Below are 24279 nucleotides of genomic sequence, written 5' to 3'. Positions count from 1 at the left end.
CTGCTGTGGCTGCTCGCACCAGTAATCACCAGCACGAGTGATGACGAGAGTCATCACTGGGAGCCACTGATGAATTTGGCTGAGTCTGGGACCCCCATTAGGGTTGCAGAAAGGGGATGGGGGGCCTGTGGGAGTGTCTGTGCTCAGCTGATGGATTGTGCTTGACCCATAAGCTCACCTAGGATCACTGGCTGTAGATCCATATGTAGCTTTCTAGGGATCTTGAAAAACAACCTCTGCCTGAGAGAGGAAAAATGGTAGGAAAGCCTGTGAAACACACGTAGGCAACAGTTCCTGGTGCTGCCTGTGAACTTGCAGGTCGTACAGTCATGTGTGGGAAGCAGGCTCTAGATTACAGCCATGTAAGGCCTGTCTCCCTCTCTTCCCCCATGCTAGTCTGTGGAATGGAGCATGCAAAATAGAGAAATCTGAGACTCACATTGCAGCAGGCTGAACAGTTTACATTCCTGTCTGCCATGATATCCTCCTCCCAGCTTAGTCCTTATCTGTTTGACCTTGCATAGCCAGCATCAAAAAAGCTGATATTTAGTACAAAGGCATTCTGGAGTTCAAATGAGATAGCACTGCAAGGGGGAAAGACATATGCTTGCGATATACTCCTGGACTGTATGGAATCAAAAGCAGAAACACAGAATGGCTGAGGTTGGTAGGCACCGCTGGAGAGTGTCTAGTCCACCCCTTTGCTCAAGCAGGGTCAGTTAGAGCAGATTTCTCAGAGGCATGTCCAGTCAGGTTTTGAATGTCTCCAAGGATGGAGACTCCACAAACCACCCTGGTCAACCTATTGCCAGTGTTTGACCACCTTCACAGTGAAAAAGTTGTTGTCATGTCCTCTGTTGCAAGTTGTGAGCATTGCCTTTCCTCCTGTCCCTTGGTACTACCAGGAAGAGTCTGACCGCATCTTCCGTCCTCCCTATCCCCATCAGGTATTTACAGTTGGGTAAGATCCTTTCTGAGCCTTCTTTTCTCAAAGCCAAATAATCCCAACTCTCTCAGCCTCTCCTCCCAGCCTTGCCCTGTCTTGATCAAGAAAAGTCTTCCTGAGGTGTCTTGGATCTCACTACGCTGGAACACGCATGAAAAACCTTCTTTTAAACCTCAGCCTTACGAGAGAGTCCAGCAACTTCCAGGCAGGTTGATAATCCATCTGCATTGCTCCTTGTGCTGACACTGGCCAAACACCGCTATGTGGGGGCTTCACTTGTGCCACATGAGACAGAGCAGAGAGCACTGGACTCTTGCAACTGAATTCAAGACCTTGTTATGACAACACAAAACTTCAGGGGGATCAGGTCATAGACATCAGTAGGAGTACGACCATAAGGTGGTGTGTCTTTTTTAAAAAAATGCATCATTTGTTCCAGTTCGGGGTATCTGATGCAATAACCATGTCACAGCTTTCCTTTGTCACATCCTTCCCACATGACAGTGGAAACATCACTTCAAACGAGCATTCTGGATGCTCTCCTTTCCCCCACACTCCCACTCCAGCTGTGCTTGCCATTAAGCTTTCTTCAGGTTTAGCACATGCTTATTCTTTCCACTGGCTGCAGAATTTCTATAGTGTTCCTGTAGCTGCTCCTGCAGATTCTAGACCAAATTAAAAAAGTAAAAATAATTAAAAATAAAATCACCAAAAGCCTTCATCTGACAATTTTCCATCTCTGGTGTTGTACATTCAGGTCACTCCTCTGGGTTTTTTCTTGCCACAAAAGCTCTGCGCCAGGTAGGGTCTCCTCTCCACTGAATACATAACACGACCAGGCTATTCACACACGCTGCCTAGAGAGATAAGCCAGTTCTTGATACTTCACTGAGAAATGTGACTGTGAGGAAAGTCCAGCGATGAGTGTCACATCATGGGAAGGGGACAGGCAAAGGAGAAGGGAAGCCTCTCTTAATTCTTGTACACACTAAAGACATCATGGGGATGTATATCAGTCCTGATGGAAGAGGCTTTGGTGCCAATGCCTCTCACATCCTTTCTTTGAAAAAGGAATGGATGATCTCTCCTCCAGCATGACTCTGCCCGCCCCATGGCAACATACAGATCCCTCACTTGCAAGACAAGATCTAGGCATTGCAGGGTGGAGAGAAGGTGAGCCTGTTTCAGAAGGAGGGGAAATTCCCTATGTGAAGTGGAGATCTAAACCAAGATGAGGATGTCAGGAAAAACACGATTTCCATGTCAATGTGGTAGAATTTGGCCTCCCACAGCTAGAAGACCTGTGGAAAAGTTTGCTCTGCTGTGTAATTTCATCCTTCAAAACCAAATTACAGTAACTGCTGTGGACATTCCAGTGTCTGTGAGCTAATGATGATAAAAGGCAGTCGCAGCCAGCCAGTGCTGGGAGGAAATCAGGTGGGAGGCCTTGCCTCGCAACCAGCATTTGCAGACAAGCAACGCTAAGCCTTTTCGAAGGGCGCTGTCAGCAGACAGGAGCTTAGGGAGCACTTCGGGCTGGCAGGAGGCAAGCAAGAACGTATCCTCCTCTTAGCATTTTTTTTTGGGAGGGGGTGGAGGGGGTTATGCTGCCAAAGGAGCCGGTTTGACAAAATTGAGGCTGGGTGCCTCTGTGCACCGGTGTAATGGGAAAGCCCTTTGCAAGGCAGGAAATCCTGGAGGCACTCCCCTTAGAGAAAGCTTGTGTACCATCGGAGATCAAATGGGGACTCCCCATGCCCGAGGCCCTGTGGAGATAGATATTAAAAGATGATGCTCTCAGGTCCATCAGCATATTTGCTTATAATTGCCATGCCCCCCAGAATAACTACTTCTTTCTTTAGCCCTGCTAGGATGAGCACATGTAGAAAAAGCCTCTCAAAGGCTCCTCCTCTGTGTCATACTTGACCCCGTGGGGCACCCCAAGGCTGGTTCCAGATCTATAGCCCAAACCATCCTATGTTGACTTAGTGTCAACTTTCCTACGATATGGATTCCTGACTGCTGAGCTCACTTCACACAGGCATGTGCATGCATTCCCTATTCTGGTGACTGATACCTTCAGCATTGCCCATGACTTCACAAATCTTTTCATACAGCAGCCACAGAACTTACTTTGACATCTCTCACCTCCTTCCCCATGGCACTATGAGAGCACACGGGTTGAAAAAATAAAAAAAAGGGGGGAGGGTAGGATTAAAAAAAGAAAAAAAAGAACAGGGGTCAGGGGCCAGCAGGAAGCCAAAGCAGACATTACTCCTAAGGAAACCCATGAGTAAGGAGCAGCTTGGACTGGCACCAACTTGGCTAGCCGTGACTCACCTAACATCTCCCCACCACCGTTTCTTTTTTAATCTGGATATGACATCCTCCTTTCCTAAAGTAGGGTATCTGTGTTCCTTCCACACCAGGGACTGCAGCTTTTCTGAGATGAACAATGGAATCCCATCTTAACCTCTTTCTTACTGCCAGTGAAGCAACCATGCTCTCCATCCCCCGTTTTCAGAGCAGAAGCTTTGAGTCCTTCTGGCTGAGAAAGTGGATTAGGGGGAACAGGGGAAAAAAAAAAAAAGAAAAAAGTAAAAAAAAAAATAAAGTCACCTCAGCATGTATTTTCTAGCTCTATCACTTTCCTTTTCGAAGCCAAGATGAAAGGATTAATGCATTATTTGCCTTTTAGCCCAGGTGGTCTGCTCTGCTAGCCTCTGCCCCATTTACCATTGTTGCAGCTAACAGCTGTCTGGATTGCAGCTGCTCTAATTAAAAACGCCCTGAAATGTGCTACAACCAGGCACCTGGCAATGCTGTACCCATTTGTTCACATTGAAGGAACATGCGCGCTTTTAATTGTTCATGGCAAAGGGAGCTTTTTAATGACTTCAATTAACAGAGAGAGAGAAGAACTCCAGTTAGCTCTTGCTGTACAAAAGAGTGTCCACAATGTCATTAAAACAAGATTTACAAGTGTCATAACTCTCAGCAGCATAGTCAACAATACAGCCAATCATTACAACTGAGCACCAAAGGAGAAGGGGGGGAATGTCACACCACTGAGGAACGGGAGGAAAAGAAAGGAGTACGATGGGGGAAGGTGCAGAGGAAAAAAGACGTCATTTTTTCTTTTCAGTCTAGATTGATTTTATTCTACAAAATGCTACTCAGTTAAAATTGTAAAAGCAAAACCATTTTAATATGTTCTTTCTTTCATAGCAGCAAGCTTTCTCTAACAAGCTTTTTGTTTTAGTGCAAATACTGTAGGCCTGTAATTCAGAAAAATAACAAGAACAGAAAAAAGACAACACCAGATAGAACACCTCAGAGCTGAGAATCTCCAGGACTGCAAGAACGATATCAAGATTACGATGAGCAAAGAAGGGTCCCAATTCAGCAGTCACCTTTAAGAACCTCCTTGGCAGAAACTATTTCACCGCAAATAAAAAACAAAAAAAAAAAAAAAAAAAAAGAAAAAAAAAGAACAGAAAAAGAGAAAGATTACGATCTAAAACTTTTGAGGGAAAAAAAAAATATAAAAGATAATGGTGCCCCCAAACCTTCAATAATCCTCATTGTCGCCTGATAATGACTGACTCCACCTCTGACACCCATTTTGGAGACGCCAAATATGCTGCCAATGCTTTCAATTTGCCCCCAGGACAGTGGAATCAAAATCAGGCCCCTTCTGTTTCTGAGGATCTTAAAGTAGACTTCAGTGACACTAGTAACTTATCGCTCTAATAAAGATGCACTATCCCTTATTGATGTTACTTTGAACTACACAGTATATCAAGATATATACAACAGTTTATCCTCTCACTGAGCAAAAACAACTGGATACCTATTTTCTACACATTTTAATATGGTTTTAATATCAAGTAACCACAAACAAGAAAGTGGAATAACCCTTTAATCATACAGAATAGAAGGGGAACAATTAAGTAAAACAGGATGGGATTTTATTATTATCTTGTATTCTGAGATTTGTCCTGAACTCCACCTACTGTTCACTGAGGAATGATAATGCATCTTTAGAAACATATCTCTTTTTACATTTTATACAGACAACAACAAAACCCAGAATGTTTTCTTTAAAGAATAGGAAAAAAATTACTAGCCTAAAAAAAGAAGATTGGAGTACTTTTAATGCTTTCTTTATTATATCCAAGTCTTGAACAGAAAAAAAGATGTAAACATGATAAATAAATAATAAAATATAGATTGTTCCCCCCACCTCTTAAAATGTTTGACTTGGCCTTCCTAATGAACTTGCAAGTGTCACAATAATAAGATTTCTTACATTTCAGAAGTCTGTTTTAGGATAAAAAAAAAAAACCAACCCCAACAAGAAAGGAAAAAAAAAAAAAAAAAAAGCAACAACCAAACACCAGGAAGGTGAGTTGGGAGGATGTTAAATTAATGGCAGGCAGATCTGCTAGAGCAGGCACAAGACGGCTGCCTGCCAATAAATAATAAGATACCAGGGAGGAGGGGGGTGTCTTAGGTTTTTGTTTTTTCTTTTCATTTAGGACGAAGGCCAGGTGGATCCTACATACAGTAAGCAGCAAAATTAAAGGTTCAGATGAACTAAATAGATCATTTAAATAATAATTATAAAAACACAACAGAGAGCTACTGTCCCCAACATGTTGGTCCCAAATCCCATCACACCACAAGCAGTTTGAGACTTACCCAGTCTCCACACCTACAAAAAAGGAATGGATGAAGGCAATGCCGCAACTGGGAAGGGGGAAGGAGGAACTAGGGAAAAACTAGAACAGCAAACATCACCTGGAAGCTGAATGTTTCCTTCAATGCAGCTGCTACTGCTCCTCCCAGTTTGGCATTGATTAATTTGTTATTAGAAGCTTAACTGGGCCAGTCACTAGTGGGCTGACCCAACACCACCTGAAATTCCCTGGGCTTTTTTCTACTGACTCAACAACTCTCGGTCAGACACTAGTTATAACAATTCCCACATCCCCATTACATGCAGAACATGGAGACACTACATTTAGGAATTGGCAGAAAAGGTACTCATGGAAAATACCACTTTGGGGATGGGGAAGACAGTCAATTCCCAAAAAGCACACCAGTAAACCTGAAAAGAAAGCAGGGCCAGACCAAAACAGCAGCAGAGCTCAAGTTGTACCTGTCTGCCAGAAACTAAACAAAAGTAAGGCTGATCCACAAAATACAGAAGGCAGGAGGCCAGTGATCCCAACACAGACGTCCTCTGAGAGATCTGAGGGACAAAACAGGCACGCACAAAGTATTTGGGTTTTTTTCCAGATAGTATAGAAAATAAAAATAACTCTTTTCTGGGCAGTTTTACATGGATCCCATCCGTTATGACAGGACAGGAAAGGGGACCGTCCTGTCCTGTCTCTGAGAAGGTCAATGACAAAGTAGCAGGCAGTGCGGCAAGGGCCAGCTGCGGCTCCTTTTGGCAATGATTCAGTGAGCAAAAGTAACGGCAGATTTTTGTTGTTCCACTAGAAGTTAGGCTAACTTGGGTTTGAGGAGGCACCTGACTCCCTGAAAGCCCTAGTAGCAATGGTCCTGATCTCCCGGGAGACAGCAATCCTGGTCAGCTAGCCTCCAAAGTAGCTGTATCACTTTAGGACTGACCACTTGTCAATGCCACTATCTGCTCAAAAATGGGTGGCAATGACATGCAGACATATTTTATTGAACAGATTTTTTAGATTTTAGATTTCAAATCCAGGCTGGTCCAAACAAGCATCTGGGAAAATGGAGACAGAGAAACAGCAGTTTCACCTAAAGTGATATCATCTACATAAACCCCTATGAAAACAGGATCCTCTGTGCTAACTACAGGAATTTTAAGGTCTACTTTATTAAAAAGGAAGTTTTGATGTTCATATAGGGACAAGAGAACTCCTTTATCATTTTACTTATTGTGTAAGCTCAATTTGAAATCTCTAGCACTGGTGTAATGATGGAAGTGTTTAAGCAATACAGAAAAAGCCTGAATCACAATCAGCTTTATGAAACAAAAAGATCACTCATGTCTATTTCTGGCAGGTTTGGTAAATATCTGGGTTTAAAAATAACAGTAATAATAAAAAAGCAAAGTCTGCCTTCAGAGCCAAAGTCATGTCCCTTTGAAATGATTCAAGGAATAGGCAGTGGCCAGGGTTTGAGGGAAGCCAGCCCTGCTGAGTAAAAGTCTGGATCCACAAGACTGAAGCCCCTTAATTCCCAGTGGAGTTGGTGGGGACTGCAGTAATTTAGCATTTCATGAGACTGGCCCTATAATTGCATATTGCATTCCTCCAGGTCCAGCCTGACCAAGAAATACCCTGGTTTCAGTTGATTAAAAAAAATAATACATATATATATATATAAGAACAAGAAAATCTCACACCAAAATAAATAGCTGCCACCACAGCTTCGACAGGCAGGACCAAAGAGACATCCCCTAATGGCTTAGCTGGCAAGCCTGGCAATCCTAGTGTGCACGTGGTCATGGTTTGTCAGTGCCTTGACATCAACAGGAATTGAGCTTGACTCCAAGTGGGAACATATTACACAGATTGCTGTTTTCAGTAGTGAACATCAGTGCTGGAGAGCTTGTGCCCTCTGTGAGCACTTAGTAGTAGCAGTCAAGCCCACAGGTTGGAGAAGACAAGGACCCAGGGCTAGGAGAAAAGCCCTCTGATTTGGTTTTTTTTTGTCTTCAGGCCAATCAACCCCCAAAAAATCAGATCAATTACAACGCAAAAATTACAAACCCTAAAAAACCTACAGAGGCCAAAGACCAAGGTGCAAATAATGGTAATCAATTTTTCCTCTGCTGTCAATTTGTCATTCATAACCAGAGGTTATCAGAAGTTCTGCTCTAGTTCAAACAGGTCATCACTTCAACCATGCCATTCCTGCTTGGTCAGGAGTGCCTTGTGGCCTGTGCTGGAAGGCTGGACCACTGCCTTCTCCCCAACCTTGGAAACTGGGAATCTCTGAGCAAACAACACCCGCTCGTATCAACTGGTAGATGCATGCTGCTTGCTTTCCCAACAATGGAAAAGTCAGCAAGAATACAGCCAGCTAGTTTCAACCTCTTATCCACTGACAGTCTCCATCCTAGATTTATAGGCATGTGGTGCCACCTCTTTTTCGGTAGCATGTTCTGCAAATATGGCCAAGGGGAGGGGAGGATTTACTAACAGGAAGAGATCGGCTTCTGAGTCAGGAGCCCTGATGGGGAGGAAGATGCAATACTCCCTAGACAGCAGGCAGCCCAGGAAAAGAAAACAACAAGCAGTAGATTTGATATCCACCAAACTGGGATAAAACCCTGCCCAAAGACACTGGTAAGTGCCAGCCCAGCAGCTTTTCTGATGCTACTTTGGCCCTGAGATGCTAACTTGTTTTTTGAGGAGTCCAAGGGGATAAATGTATCTTCATTTTAAAAAAGAAAGGCTTCTACATGAGCCTCCTGCTGTCTCTGTTCACCATCTCTGTGCCCCAGGCCAGAGTTACAGGCTCTGTCTTTGCTGCTGAGTCCTCGGGCTCCTCTTGGTCCCCTCCTCTCCCAGACCTTCCAGCCACCCCTCTCCTGCCTGGGCAACCCTGTGTTTCCCACAGCCTGTCCCAAAAGGAAAGATCCTAACAAGCCTTTAAAGTTCAGAGCAACTGGATGAAATGTCATGGGATCGACAACATTGGAAATGATAAGCGCAGAGAGAGAGAGAACGAGAGAAAGAGGGAAAGAGAGAAGTTGCAAGATCAACTAACCAGAATGATCTAAGCACAGAGCACAACTGATCAGATCAATTCATAAAGGGAAGGGACGACTAGCAACCGCCTGCAGCTCGCCTTTAGTCCTGGCCAGGGGTGCTCCCCAAGTCCACTACGGCCGTGAAGAGGTTTCCATAGGCAGTTGCTACAGAAGGGACATCACCCTCTCCAAACAGTCCTGGTGCGTCAGTCCCACCCTTGCCGTTTCTTGCCTCCAGGGAGCTGGTGTTGGTCCTCACTCTCCTTCCTGGAGCTGCAGCACTTCCCCATCCTTGTTCTTGCTGCCCTTGTGCTTGAACGATCCCATGCCTGTCTCTAATCCCATGGAGGGGGGCTCCCCCCATGGTACTGGGGGGGATGTAACACACTGGCAAAATGGGGGGCCGCAGGGGAATTACAATGCCAGCAAGGTGGGAGAGTTCAAGGAATCCGAGGACTGGTCACCACTGCTGCTGCTCCTCCGGTGAGCTTTGGAGCAGGACTCGGACGGGGAGAGAGGAGACTCCTGATCCAACACATTGGGGTAGGTGAACACCAAGTTGGAAGAGCCAGGAGTGATGGCTGGTGTTGAGGTCACCACGATGGGAGTGTTGAGTGCCTCCTCCCCATAAAAACCTCCAGCAATGCTGATGGGCTTAATGACAGACCTCTGGCCTTTGTCAAGGACCAAAGAGGAAGATGGGATCTCTTCCTCCACAGGCTCCTGCTTCACCACCACCGCTCCGCTTGCTCCAGTCCGAACACTCTGGAGACTGCTGGATGGTGGGCTCCGACGTTCCTCAGGGCTGATTTTGCACACAGGGCTGTGAGCCACCAGCATAAACTCCAGCTTCTCCTTCTCCTTCTGGAGCTCAGCGATCTCCTTTTGCAGCACTGACTTCTCCTCTTCCAGCACTTCAGTTTCCTGCAGACAGAAGTGGAATAAGTAAATATCATAGGCTCTGGAACTGCTCCTCACCTGGAACATGGCCATCAAGTCCAGTTCCCATCTGGCATGGGCAGATACACCCCAGACTCTTCATGAGCCAAGCAGGCACCAGGTCATTGCCAGCTGAGCATCTTGTGTTTCATGTGCCTACCAGTAGGCTATTCCCAAACTCCCCTGATCTAGGGGTTATAAATAGTCTTCTCATGAGCTTGCCTTAATTTTCTCATGGCCAGCTTCTATCACTCTGTCCTGGCCTATGACTTCACCCTTCTCTCTTGCTGTCTGCCTGACAGACACCCTGGCAGAGCGCACTCAGATCTCCTCCCATTGTTTTTTGTCTTAGGTAAGTCATATTCTTTTCACCTAGATGGAGGCCATGTACAGCAATCTCTAAACTGTTTCCGTTATTTCTGTATTCTTTCTGCAGTGAATATTCCAGATTAGGTCCGACACTTGCCTGACTCCGGCACAAAGGTGTAACACTTTCATCTCCACTGGGTAGTCCCTTGACACACCCCAGGATTAATACGTTCTTTCCCATGGTCACATCACACTGATGGCTCACAGTCAATCTGCGAGCAATTAGTACCTTCCTGTATGAGGAGCTCACCGTTCCAAAGAACTCGCTCTCAGTCCTTCAGGATATGACCTCCCACTTTGCACTCCTCTCACTCCTATTACTTTAGTCATGACAATCCTTAAATTCTTCCTATAGGATGTTCTGCCCCCCCTACACTGAGAAGACCTCCCAAATTTGAGTCAGCAGCACGTTTCACTGGTGTGCTTTCACTGCTGCTGTTGCACTGCTTAATAAGATCATCAAATAAAACCTGCCCCAAGCTAGTTCTTAAGCAGGAGAGCTGGAGTCTTCCCTCCAGCCTCTTTCAACACATCCCATCTTTGACTCCACTTCAGTCAGTCCCTTGCCTCACCGTTCTTGTGCTCATCCCTACCTTCTCCAGCTTAACTAGTTATTCCCCCTGTGGGACCAGACTACACGTCTCTGTGGTGCTTCCTTTGTGCAGGAAATCAGTTACCCCCACCAAAGAAAGGTTAGGCTAAAGGATGTAGCTTTGATAGGTAGCCAAAACATCTGCCTCATTTTCTGCTGCTTTCAGATGATCCTATCATCTTCAGTGCTTTTGTCTTCAAAACCTGCCTTTGAGGCACACAGCATCTTTATTTCCACTTATGGAGGGAGACCAGAGGCAGGGAGACTCACGCTAGTTGGGAGGTTAGAAGGGAAGAGAGCTCCTAGGACATTTTGGGCGGTCAGCACTGGGAATTTAGGCTCCTGAACTCTGGGCCTGAGCCCTGACCACCACTGATATAGGAGCAATGCCATAGAGTGACCTCAGAAGGGGGAGGCAGCGTGTATTTTGTAGCATCTTCCCCAAACATACTAGCGGAGGGAGAGCAATGCCCTTCAAGCTGGTCCAAAGGGTGGGTGACAAGGAAGGAGAAATGTATGCAAAGCACATACCGCCTGGAGTTTCTCTGTTAGCTCTCGACGCCTGTTACGACACTTAGCAGCTGCCAGCTTGTTCCTCTCTCTCCGGATCCTTCGCTTCTCTTCTTCCTCAGGCGACAGCTGTGGGCAAGTGCCAAGAAAACCCACAATCAGATCTGAGCAAGGCATTCCTTGAAGTTCGTGAGGATTTAACCACAAGGCAAAGGAAAAAGGCCTGATCCAGCAGGATGCTGAGCACTCCCCCTCTTCACTGATGTCAGCAGAAGATGAAAGCACACAGTATCTCTGCCTGCACCAGGTCTTAGTAGAAGGGTGAGGAGAAGATGGAGCAGGGAGCAAGGGGGAAGATTGTGTAAGAGGACAGTGAATCTGCACCAAGGCCAAACAGATAAAAGATGCTCTCTGATTGTTTCACAACTTGGGTGGTACATTAAGCAAAACCAGAGCATGATGTTGTAAGTGCCTCTTTCTTGAAAGAAAATATCTGCTGCTTCCCACACAAAAATAGTTGTTAGCTTGAAGGTCGGCGATGGGGTGGAAGGGGAGACAGGAAAATCATCAGAGCTCCCATAAAGTCCATGAAGCAACAATGATTTATACCACCCAAAAAATCTGACCTCAGATTTTTGAGCACTCGGCAAGATAACACACTGTGCTTCTTGCATCAGCAGGCAAGGCTCCAGTGATATCAAGGGCTTCCTGAGGCCAGCTGACATCCTCACTGATGTAAATCAGGAGCAATTCCATAGAAAGCCATCAAGCGACACACTTGCGAAACCAGAGGAAGCAAGTAGGAGCCCACAAGATCTGGACAAGCCAGGCCTAGATTTTGGGGTTTGAGACGAGGTTTTAGAAATGCCAGCAGCGGCAGATAGGCTTGCACCACTGCCAAGGCGGGGGATTCGGTACAGCAGAGCGTGAAGAGGGCCAGCGCGGCCGGGCTCACAGCTACGGCACACGGCGTGCAGGAGCTGGCGCTGCCACGGGGACTCAAAGCACACAGAGGGTCAGCTGTGCATCCCCCTCCGCTGCAGACCCACCTCGTGCCCTGCACTGGAGCTCACCGGGCTGGTGTGTGCTGTTGGCCCGGGGACTGCAAACAAAAGTGAAACAAGCACCCTGAAAAGCACATGTCAGATCTCACGTAGCGCCAGCAGCAAATATAAAGAAAAACCTTTTCATAAAAGCTTTCAGTTTTAATGCCTTTGGAGGCTGTCAAAATCGCAGATGAGACATTCCCCCTTTCACTGTCTTTTCTTTTTAGCGTTAGTTTTACTCTAACCTCATTCTGGTTTGTTTTGGTTTGCTTTATTTCCTTAATTTCGATCTTTGCCATTTCAGGGGGTTTACTTCAGCCTCTGTGCATTCACCTCGCTCAGTTCTGCTTTTTTTATTCAGGATCTGGTCCACGCCTGCGATTTCACCTGCACGCAGCACAAGCGCCCAGATGCACACTGAATGACAACAAGCACTTCTAGGACTTCAGGACACAGGTTTGGGGCCTGAAAGCTTTTCTTTTCCTTCAACAGATCACAGCACTCCATCTCAGGGTGGGGGGGTACCTCTACCCTGCTGGGCAGCAGCCAGCGGGGGTCTGGCAAGTTCCCCCGACAAAGGACTCCCACAGGCATTGCTCTCCCTGCTGCAGCTCTGCCTGCTCCCTTCCCAGCCTGTATATATGCGGGGTGAAAATGCATTGCACTCAAGAGTCTGCAGTACAGCAAAGTGTTAAGCACGCACACAGGTTCTGGGCTGACCCGGGGCATCTGTGTAGAGTTTAAGAGCCCTTTCATGCTTTAGAAGCACAAACCTCAATAAAGTATGTTGGGACTGAAATTTTTCCTCCCAGGGCCTTCAGCCATTTTAAAATTATTTGCCTCTGAGGCTATGCTTTGCAAAAATCTCATAGGTGGGGCTGAAGCCCCTAATCTGGACGTGCTTAACTTACAATGGGTCTAAAAAGGAATATTCTGTCAGCAGTTGCTGGATTTGTTTGAAAGTGGTTGCATTTGGCACTCTTCATGCCCCTGCTGTACGTGTTATCTGTAGCTTGTCCAAGCCCAATACGTGCATTCGCTGGCAGTAATGTTCATCAAAACAGGGTCTTTTCATAAAGCGTTACACAACGTTTTCCAAAAAGGCACTCCGATGTGGTGTTCAAAGCACCAGCAGCAGAAACCTGAGCCAAAGAGCCACGGTAAAGCACCCGGGTACTGCCTTAGCACGCGTCTAATCAAAAGGACTTGGCTTTGAATGACCCACAATGAACGGCTTGCAAACAAGCCACAGGCCAGGAATTGCTTGGCAGGCATCCTTCAGCAAATAACTCTGAACAACAAATAAAGTGGAGAATATGGTGATCTCTTCACGGCCAATTTGTGAACACAGAGGCAGCATTTGTCAAACAAATTAGTTGTTGCTAATTATTCCCCCAGTTCTCATGAGAGCTTCCCTGGCTTTGGACACCAGCCCTGCACGAAGGGAACCAGGAGGTAGCTCCGGCTGGTGGAAAGGGCTGGCACATACCGGAACCACCACGGCTGCTCCATCCTTCCTCCCAAAAAACGGGTCCTCAGTGCACCCATACCAGCTCCCTACACAGAGATGCGGCTCACTCTGGGCAAGTGACTTTAACCCCTTCCCTGCCTCTTAGGTCTAAACCAGACAGCGACCCCACATAAAATAATCAGACTGTGAATCAAAACAGATGACGTGGAAGTAAAAGTAGGGCTGGTGAGCCTTATTAGAAACAGACCTCATGCAATAGCGTGGGCTTGGGTACTGAGGGTTCGCAGGGCGTCTCATTACACCGCTTTGCAGCAACTCACACAACCGCTGCTTGGGAACAGTTTGGGGAGATCTAGATTATTCAGATTTTTTTTAAAAAAAAAAAAAAAATTAGCCTAGCACTGTGGATAGCTGTTCACCGGACAGCCCTGGAAAAGGCTGTTTTCTACTAAGAAGAATTCACAGGGCTGTAAAGATTTCCAGAGGACAAATTGCCTGCATCTAGTCTGCCACCCTGTCCCAGCACAAGATCCAGGGTCCTGGCTCGACAGTCCCATCAGGAGGCTAAGCACAGGGCAGTAGTAGCACAAGCTAACCCATCCCAGCTGTGAAAATGCCAGTGGGCTGGGAGTAGAAACATTTCTGCTTACCCCCACCTCCCCGCTGTAAGGAGATCAAGCGATTGCATGTTTGTTGCGGGAAGGTGGATTTAGACCCTGGATATCCAGAAGGATCTTGCTACTAGAGTCGAGGTGCTCTGGGGAAGCTGTTCCTCCCTGCACGACGCTGTCTGGTACTGGTGGTATCCCCCAAAAATGAGACTGGAGCAGCGCTAGCTGCTGCAGAGCAGACATAAACCAGCAGTTGATGTAGTTTGGTGTCAAATTCGTAAAGCACCTACGTAAAAGAACCTCTGCTGGCTCAGAGGTTTCCTTCTGCCTGGAGTGGCAGAAACACTCAAATTGAAACCCAGGGCTCGACTTCAGAGTTGCACCTGCTTTTGAAACTGAGCTGCAACGCGGCCCAGCAGTGTGAAACGTTTGATGGAGATTGGGTAAATCTTGCCATACGATGAGAAAGCAGCAATAAAATCACCCTCCAGCTCACACCCTACGTCAGCCTGAGAAATCCCAGCACCTGTACAGTGCAGGGGACAGACCTCAGCGTTCCCCCGTGGGGCCAGGGGATCCCGAGAGAGGGCGGCGGGGCGGGGGAATGTCTCTGTACACCTCTTTGAGGCACCCCCAGATGCTCTCCCCACCATGGTTACCTGCTCATCTCTTCGTCTCCGGCCCACTGTGGTCCCGATGGTTTTGATGACCCCAGGGCGCTGAAGGGCCGTGTGTCCAGCCACGGAAGACAGCGGGGGCAGCGGGTGGCTGTAGGGGTGCGAACGAGAGTAAGGGCTTGACATGGAGGTGATGACGGTAGGCTGGACCATCCACTGCAGGTCTTGGCTGGTTGTGATGGCGTTGATCGTAGGGATAAAAGCACTGCCTGATCCTGGCATATCTACTCGAAATTTCTAGGAGGAAAGGCAGGGCAGAAAAGGGAGAGAGAGAGAAGAGAAGAAACCATCAATGAAAGCAGAACATAAGCGGCTACTCAGGAAGCAGCTAGGCCCTCAGGAGTGGCACCAGCGAGGATCAAAGCAGCACCTGAAGCAAAGGCACCAGCTGCTGGCGCCTCTGCAGCAACCTGGGCTGCCCCTGCCTGGCACAGACCCCCAAGGAAGGTGCTGGGCTCAGGCCCCAGAGCAGCCCTACCCTCTCCCAGCCCCCTTCCTCATCCCCCCACACACCCCCAGCATCCCCTACGCCAGCCACTCCTCTCGGGCAGCGTCCCCACCGCAGCCACCTCCCACCCATGCCCACCGCGCCTTCCGGCATGGAGCAAAAGGGGAATTAAGGAGTTTCTAGAAAAACACTTCTCTGCCAGTCCAAAGAAAAGGAAGAGAAACTTCAGCTCTGAAATGCTGTTACCAAGCAGAGCAAAGCCGCCTTCTGCCAAAGGATTCCCCTGAAATTCGGGCTGGGTCCGCACCGGGTTTGGTACAGCAAGAATAGCAGCTTGCTTCTCGTTCGGTGGTTCTGTGCTCGTCACACACACAGGGCGAGAAAGCCGGCCCTGGGATGGTTACGTGCGAGGATATGTATTTTAATAGCAGCCTATAAAATAAGTCTTAGGATTCAGATCGGACAAGTTCCCTGCAGCTCTCTGCACTGTCTAGACAAAACAAGGCAGCAGTAAAACCAAGGCAGCAGGTAATGATCTCCTCCAAAATACATGTACACCTTGTTTCAGACAGAGAGGTAAATCCATCTGGATAATATGCTGGCACTAAACTGCAAGGAAAACAATCGCTTGTCCCCGGAGGGAGAAGTAGGGGAGAAAGAATGCTTTTGTCTATGCGGAGCTCCTTCGGGAGGCTTTCAATGGTTTGACTCAGTTTTACAGACAGACATACCAGCCATTCTCCAGCCATCGCAGGCAAGGGACAGGGCTTGTAGGACCAGCAGCTGTCACTACCACCCATTTGTAAGCCTTGAAATGATCCTGTGAAAAACGTGCGCGTTCTTGGGTCAACAAACTAGCTTCGCAGAGAAGCGAGAGCCCTTGCATCAGCCTGACCTCAGCTCAGGTAAGCGTCCCAGATAAGGGCCTTCAACACAGATTTCCTTTTCAGGGTGTGCCTAGTCAAGCACTTTAAGAGCTTTGTTAAACCAAGGCTACTGCAAATAGCATTTCACATTCTGATAACTACAGGCCAGTATTAGCCATAAGAAAGTCCAGCTGCCAAGGCCTGGAGACCAGGAGATCCAGTCTTAATACTAACAAATGCCATCTTACAGCTCTGGACAGCTCAAAACCTAGCAAGAAAGGATGAGAGGGGGAAGGACCGTGAATCAAGTTAAGCAGGTGGGGGAATTACACAGACAGGGTGACACTGGCACTAAGACCTTGGCAAAAGCCCCACCAGCACCTCAAAGATTCACCTGGAGCTCGAGCCCAACCGAGCCTCAGCATACCTACAGCTCAGAGTGCATGCCATCTTTGTGACCTCTCCCAATTAACTACAGAGATCCAGAGCTACAAACTGATGACACTACAGGGGAATTTACAGGCACAAACGCCCTTCTTTGCTCTGCCCAGTGTAGGCTGTGACCACATGGCACAGGAGAGGATACCTTGATGCCTCCACAACCATAAACACAAAGGACCTTAACCTTGCAGAAGGGAGGAAGTGTGAGACTAGTTGAACCGCAACTGCTCAAGTCAAGGGACACAAGTTCTGCTTCCAGCTCCACAAGTGGTTTCTGCCATGACTTTTATCTACCTGCGCCACCATCCCTCCTGTACCCAAAACGCAGAGAAGAGAGAGTCCTGTCGCCATTGCAGGGACGCTAGAAAGCTATGGCTGCAAAACCTTCACAGATCTTTTGGTGCTTTGCTATGAGAAGACACCTCTTGCATTCCAGAGCAAATGACCCTTTGCTGCAGTTCCAGGTCGCTGCAGCCTCCAACACCCAATGACCTGCTAAAAATTCCCATCGGAGGTCGGGAGAGTCAGATCCACCACCAAATCAGCCACATGAGATACAAGTGTCTTGACACAAAGATCAGGCTCCAAGTTATTGATAATGTGACTATCCCGCTTGCAATCACTCCTGTATTCAGCCTAGGACCCTTCTCTAACGCTGTCTCCTGGACAGCAAAAGGGATCTGCTCAGTTCAGCCACATCCCTCGGCAGCTCCACGGTGCTGGTTTGCTTGCAGACCCAAGGGAAGAGACTGGCTGCACTGCAGTCCCTGTCTGTGCCATGCTCCATCTCTGTCACCAGCTTCCTTTCTAATCCCTCAAAACATCTTTAAAAAATTTTTTAAAAAAATCCCTCCAACCCTTATTCTGTATTTTCCAAAGGCAGTATTTTTCCCAGATAACTAATTAAGGGACATGCATGCTGCTGTAACAGGCTGAGCCTTCAGATACGGGAGGCTCAGGCTACCACTGGGGTTTACAAAGCATCGCTTCCTGACCGGTCAGGCTTTCCCCACATACCTCGCCTTACCTGCTAGGACACTGCACTGGATCAGTTTTGCCATGCCAAAATGCTGCTAGCTCCCACTCTACCCAGTGACCATCCGCTCTGACCCTTGGGACACTGCTGGTTCTGCTGACAGGACCCGAATTCCCTGCCACCTCCCCTGCACAGCCCCTTTGAGCACCGGCCTCCTCACAGCAGAGCTCCAGACCTTTCCTCAAACTGCAGCTCCAGCTTTGTTGTCCTCCTCCTCCCCTCAGAGAGCCTCGATCCCCTTGCCAGCCCGGCAGCACCGGCTGCCCTCACCCACCTCCCCATTTCTGCGCTTTCCAGACTCCCTCCTGCCATTTCCTCGCCCAGGACACCCACAGCTCTCCTCTCTTGACCCGGGAGAGGCTCCTGGAGGCGTCTCCCTGCCAGTTCTTGGGTTTTCTTATCTACAAAGAATTCACTGTGCTACAGAAAAGACGGGGCGATAGCCAGATTGCAGGGCTGCTCACGCAGCACGCACTCAACCACAAAGCCACCGCTCTCTTCCTGACCCAAGCAACACACAGATGAGGGTATTATTAAAAAAAAGCAACAACTAAACAGCGAACAGAAAGAGTCCTGTCATTAAGAGTGCCAAGAACTGAGGTCAGTCTCTGCTCTGCCTTAAAGATATGGGGTTGGATGGGGGCCTCCCCTGACCCATGGTCGAGAGAGTTCCCCAGCGAGTCCTGTCACAGGCAGGGACAGGCCACGTTAGCAGGTCACAACATAGGAGCACGGGCAGCATGGAAACATTTCAGGGTTCTGCTCTGTGGTTCCCTTCATCTTAACAAGGAGTTTCTATACCGCACCCCATCGTGTCTCTGCTCCCCTCTGGACCTTCACTTACACCCGTAACTGCATGTGCTGAGCAGCACCAAAAACTAGTCCAATGGCCACGAGAAAAAACAAACCCAACAACAAAACCACCAAAAAACCATCCAGTAACAACTACTCAGGTATCAAATATAGGGTGTATAGGATGTATCCTATAATAAATACATGGCCCCTGATGGCTGTCCCATGTTGAACATCTCCTCGAAGGAAAACTGCACACAGTGCTGGGGTATCTGAGGGGAAAGTCGACCAGTCTGAAAGAGTACACAAACTCTTCCCATTAAAGTCTATGTTTACCACATGGCAAGTCAGTGATTAGGAAAATAGCATGACACGCAACTCAAAAGAAAAATGTTCCAGTGCTGTGTTGTATGGGAAAAATAATTAAAAAGCATCAAAGTTTTGGCTCAGAGACACAGTTTCCATTTAAACATGTGACTGATGCATCTTTTCTTGCTTTGGGAAAAAAAAAAAACCAACACACTAAAGAAAAAATTTCTACAAAGCATGTTTTCTGTAGCGATAAAATTCTGCAGATCTCTCTAGACCAGAATCGGCAGAACAGCCTGACTGCTAGGGTAAAGGCAACGCTTACATTTGATCCTAATCTACAACATCTGTAAGGATCAAGGGAAAGACAACGCAAAAGGCCTTGAGAAATCTCCCGGATTCTTAAAGAAAACATTTATGTTCTCGCTAAGCCGGTGTCCTGCGCAAAGCCCCGTTTCAGATAGTAACCCTAGAAACTGGGCTCTGGCCCCCGTATCAAACACCACGCACGCCGGCTGCCCGGGGAAGATGTACAGTCCCCGAAAACAGAAAGGGGAAAACCCCAAAACAGGGGTCGGTCCCGGGCAGCCCCCAGGCTGCGGCCGCAGCAGTTTCACCACCTCCCGCAGCAAGTGCTTGAACCCAGCGCAGCTGCTGCGCCGGGGCAGCAAAGGGAGAGCGAAGGATGTGCAGCTTGCGGGGCGTTCCCAGCCTCTCAGCCCCCCTCCCCGCTCCCCCACCTTGTCCCGGCGTTTACTGTAAACCGGGAACGAGCCGGGGCCGAGCGAAATCCCTGGAAGCCTCGGTCCGCAGCCCGCAGAGGGCACCAGCGAGATGCGTTTGGAGCAGGCGGGGAGCGGCAGCGAGTCATTTCTGGTAAAACTTCTTTAATGTGAGGAATGTCACGGGCTGGTACGGTTGGCAAAGTTTAAGATTGGACTTTTTTTTCTTTCCTTTTTTTTTTTTTTTTTTTTTTGAAATGATCCTATGACTTCTCGATGCGAAGACAGCAATGCGCTCACCCTGCCAGTTCGCTCGTACGGGCCACACAAGAAATAATAATATTGTGAGGAAGGGGGGGGCGGGGGGGGGGGGGAGCCCAACTCTGAAAAAGCGGAAAAAAAAAAAAAGTGAGGCTGGGCCAGCTGATGTAAACAAGTTATGAAATAACCCAGGTTTGTATAACTGGCCCGATTGTGTAATGCCTTCCCCAGAAGTGGTGGAGTTAGTCGATGTAGGCATATAAGCCGTTCTGAGATGTTGTCTCAGGAAAATGATACAATAAAAGAAAAGAAAGCCACACACCCAAAAAAACCCCCAAGCCACCCGACCAGGCTTTTCGGTCCGCGAATTCACGCCGCTTCCACAGGAAATATCTGCCATTCTTCCAGCGCCGCCCGGCAGCGGGAGCGTGGGGGGCGCGGGGGGCGCTCCTGGAAACTCCCGCCCGGGCAGGAGCCACCGGCCGCGGGGGCGCGGAGGAGCAGCGGGCCGAGCGGAGCGGAGCGGCGCGCCGCCGGGCCTCGGCTCTCCCCCGTGGGAAGGGCAGAGCCAGTGTCACGGCCGCGGAGCCCGGGTTTAGGGAGGGGGTCAGGGGGACACGGGCGAGAAGCGGGCAGAGCGCTTCGGGCAGAGCCCGCGTCAAGCCGTCCCCTGCGCGCGTGACGGCGGCTGCTGTCGCGCCTTGGAAGTAACTCGGGCGGCACCTCCCGAAATCCCGGGGAAGGCGGCCAGACCCACCGGCGAGCCCCGGGCAGAGCCCGATCGCTCGGGCAGGGCCGGCAAACAGGGGGCCAGAGCAGCTCCCGGCGAGAACAAAAGCAGGAAGGAGGAAGAGTGCGATGCGCCGTGTATTCGCGTTACCGGCCCCGGAGAGGAGTCGCCTGCAGGAGCACTTTGATTTCCGAGCTGGCCCCGGCCCGCCGCTGCGGCGGGTCCCCGGGCACCGGGCGGGGGCTCCCCACCGGCACCCGCGGGCGCCGCTCCACCCGTGGTGGCCGGGACGGCCCGCCGGGCGCCTCCTCACCGCGCGTCCCCGCTCGGGGCAGGCCGCTGCCTCCCGCGGCACCGCCGGCCCCGGCCCGGCACCCCCGGCCCCGAGCGGAGAGGAGCTCCGCCGCGCGTCCCGCCCGGCAGGGTCGCGGCTCTCGCCCCGCGGCGGGGCGGGCAGGGAGGGGAGGAAAGCGGCGGGGGCGCCGGGACGGGACGAAAAGGGACGAGACGGGCGGCTGCCGGCTGCCCGCGCCCCGGCACCGCCTGCGCCCCCGCGGACGGCGCCTCTCCGCCGGGCGCCCGCGCCTTCGCCGCGGAGGCAGCGCCGCTCCCCGGGCGTGGCGGTGAACTCCTGCGCCGGGAGCGCTCGCAGCGGCCCCGGAGGGACGGGGAGAGGGGCAGCGCCCGGCCCTACCTGCTGGGCTGCGCCGGTGGAGTAGGTCTCGGGGTGTCCCGGGGAGCCGCTGCTGCCTCTGGAGGAGGTGTCGAAGTTCCCGGGATAGTCCTGGTACATGGTCCGAGGTCGGGCCGGGGGAGCCGCGTCCCCGCCTTCCCGCACCGACACCCGCCGCTCCCTCGCCGTCTCCCCGCCCCCTTCTCCCTCCCGACCTCTTCGGCGCTTGCCTCTCGCCTCCCAAGGCTCGCCGCGGGAAAGGGGGGAAAAAAAATTTAAAAAGGGGGAAAAAAAAAAAAGGCTTTGGAGGGGAAGGAGAAGGGTGAAAAAGGCTTAAAAAAAAGGGTGGTGAAGAGAGAAAAAAAATAAAATAATAAGAACAATAATAGAGGAGGCTGAGGCAGCGGCGAAGCGCCGACGGGACGGGGCGGGAGGCTCGGCGGCGCCGCGGGAGCAGAGCGGTGGGCAGCGCGCCCCGATGTCCTCTCTCCGCGCTGCCCGGCGCGACTCGCCCCGCCGGCGGAGCGGCCCCAGGGGCTGCAGGCGGAGCGGCTCCCCCCCCACACACACACACACACACCCCGCCACCGGCCGCCCCTTTTCCCGGTGCCGGGTGACTCAAGCGGGCCGTACGCCCCGCGGCTCCTCGGTAGGGCGAGCGGGAGCTCCGCGCACCCGCGGTGACTCAGAGCAATGGCATCGCCCCGGCCCCACTCGCTTATTATCCGCCCGCCGCCGCACCATGTGCACTCGCACACGTCAAACCCGCGGCGCACCGGCCCCACCTTGCCAGCGCGGAGCCTCCCACCTGCCACCGTCGCGGGGGGGGGACACGGGGAGACGGGGATGGGCCCCGCCCCCGCCGCGCCCGCCGCACCGCCCCCGCCGCTCAGCCCGCCCCGCCCGGACCCGCGCTCGGCGCGGGTCCGGGCGGGGCGGGCTGAGCGGCGGGGGCGGCGCGGCGTCGTGTTCCCGTCAGGCCCCGCCTCCCCCCGCCCCACTTGGTCCCGTCCGCTGTCGCACGTTGCCAAAAATGGTCATTTGCGTCGCACGACGCGAGCGCGGGTTTCCTTGCCGCGGATGACGCGCTGCGAGAGGGATTCCCTGGCCCGGCCGCCGCGATTTAAAGGGGCAGGCACACCGCTGACAGGGCGGCCGGCGCTTTTGGGGGAACGGGGCGCAAATGTCGCTGTCACCGCCGCGGGGGGCTCGGAGGGGATTCGGGACGGGGGGGCTGCCCAGCACTCCTCCCTGCGGCCGGGCGCCTGGCACCAGCAGAACCCCAGCACCAGGTCCGCTTCTCCCCGGCATCCATACACCGAGTGTTAGAGCCGGTTTTACAGCAGTGTTGACCTATTTATATTATTTCTATTTTACTTATTATTTTGTTTTATTTGTATTTATCCTATTGTTATTTTTTATTTATTTTTTAATTATTTGTCTTTTCATTATTTTTCTTTAATTTTTTAAATTTTTCTTTTTAAAAAAAAACTTTCGGTTTTTCTGTTTATTTTTCTTCTGGTTTTAATTTTTGTTATTTTTATTTTGTTTGTATTCCTCTCCCCCCCTTATTTTTATTGTTTACTTCCCTTTCTATACCCGTTTTCAGTCTTAAAGTAGATTCCTCTGTCCTCCTAGGATCTGGCTGCAGAGCCACTCCAGGCCTCCAAAGCAGAGTATGTCACAGGCACGGCAGGCAGCAGCCCCGGGCTTTCCTGCAGTAGAAACTCACGGGGCAAGGACCGTAACAGCCCTCCGTAGGTGGCTGTGGCACTGCCAGGTCACTGCCCGGCACAGGCTGGAAGGTGGCAGAAGCAGACAGAGCAGAGCCATTGGCACAGAGAACGCCGGCTCTTGGGTGACCTGCAGCACACAGAGCAATGATGATGTTACTTTACAGATTGTTAAAATGCTGCTCCTAGACCCGAAATGTCTCATTTTCCCACTCCCTGGAGGATTCACCCAACCCTGAGTGTGTCATTTTTTGCTGGTAGGGAAGGAGAAGTCATCTAAGTTCAGGCTATAAAATCCCATTTGAGATGTCTCATGGACAAAGTATTTTCCCACAGGAGCTCACCTGAGAGTAATGGGCTTTCCTCCCCTCACGCTGGGAAGGGAGAGGCAGCCTCCATCCCACCTCAGTCCCAGAGCTTTCGGGGAACCCTGAAACAAAGCAGCCCATCGGTGCTAAGTCTTCAGCACCTGATTTTTTTTTAGCACTGAGCCAGGCATTTGGGACTAAAACTCCTGCCAATGCTGTTTGGGTTTCAGCACCTTCATTTTCCGGGCAATTGAAAATCTCCCTCCAAATTAGCCAGCCTGTTTCATGCTGCGTCTGACTTTGGGGGAGGTGGGGACAGGGCTGTATAATAATAATATATATTTATATAATAAATGACCCCGTGTTTCCAACCCACACTGCACGAGGAGCAAAGGGCTGGGCTGGGGGAGAGGTACTGCAGCAAGCCCGGTGGGCTGTGACGTGGTGTCCCCCTTGGGCTGCACGTCAGGCAGGTGATCTGCATGGGCTGCTTTCTGCTGGAAAGGGAATTAGTTCGAGATGTGAGAGGAATTGGGCTGCAGTTGTTAAGGGATGAAGAGAGACGGGCGAAAACACGCGCTGTAATAAAGGATCTGAACAAAAGAGGCTGGGTTTTGACCGGTCACCTCCTTTGGCTCGGCCTCCAGCTCTCCTTAGGTGGTGGCTGCTGCTGCCTATGGGGTTCACCGGGCACCGGGAAACATTACCGTCACCTGGTGTCACCAGCCTTGGCTTCGCTCGTGTTTTAGATCAGGCTGGTGGGCTTGGAGAAACCACACTACTGTGCAGCAAGGAATGCAACAGTATTTGGTCCAGGGAGAGGGAGACAGGCAGAAGGTGTGGGGGGTGGGGGGCAGAGAGGGGGTGCTGGAGCATTACTGTTGAGGCATTTTGTGAGAGGAAGGGAGAAGGGTTTCTCGTTCCTCCTGCTAGAATTACTTCTATAATTTTCCTTCAGCAGATCATTAAACCTAAACTACCTGCTCTCCTCATGTTTCAGCTCAAGCATTTCGAGCGTTGTTTTCAAATGTTACTCCAGCATG

General features: G+C 50.4%; 1 protein-coding gene across 2 annotated transcripts; it reads right to left on the bottom strand.

Moving 5' to 3' along the window:
• Positions 1–4787: 4787 nt before the first annotated feature.
• Positions 4788–21987, bottom strand: FOSL2 (FOS like 2, AP-1 transcription factor subunit). 2 transcript variants are annotated; one of them, XM_055816416.1, is made up of 4 exons: positions 21217–21987; positions 14900–15154; positions 11134–11241; positions 4788–9626 (listed from the first exon to the last, which is right to left on the bottom strand). In XM_055816416.1, the coding sequence occupies exons 1-4, from the start codon at positions 21313–21315 to the stop codon at positions 9117–9119; spliced, it is 972 nt and encodes a 323-aa protein (XP_055672391.1). In that variant the 5' UTR covers positions 21316–21987; the 3' UTR covers positions 4788–9116. The 2 variants fall into 2 exon arrangements, with proteins under 2 accessions (XP_055672391.1, XP_055672392.1); XM_055816417.1 differs by lacking the exon at positions 21217–21987 and adding an exon at positions 15288–15396.
• Between the last annotated feature and the right edge of the window lie 2292 nt (positions 21988–24279).

This window comes from Falco peregrinus, chromosome 11 (genome assembly GCF_023634155.1).
Source record: "Falco peregrinus isolate bFalPer1 chromosome 11, bFalPer1.pri, whole genome shotgun sequence".
Taxonomy (NCBI): domain Eukaryota; kingdom Metazoa; phylum Chordata; class Aves; order Falconiformes; family Falconidae; genus Falco; species Falco peregrinus.
Note: the sequence above shows the minus strand (reverse complement) of the source record. Positions and strands in the feature narration are given on the sequence as shown.

Excerpts from the sequence above, each read along its gene's own strand:
- FOSL2 (XM_055816416.1), bottom strand. The coding sequence starts at position 21,315 with ATGTACCAGGACTATCCCGGGAACTTCGACACCTCCTCCAGAGGCAGC. Across the intron at positions 11,242-14,899 it reads GGAGACGAAGAGATGAGCAG|CTGTCGCCTGAGGAAGAAGA; the intron begins GTAACCATGGTG and ends ACTTGCCCACAG. Across the intron at positions 9,627-11,133 it reads TAACAGAGAAACTCCAGGCG|GAAACTGAAGTGCTGGAAGA; the intron begins GTATGTGCTTTG and ends TTCTGTCTGCAG.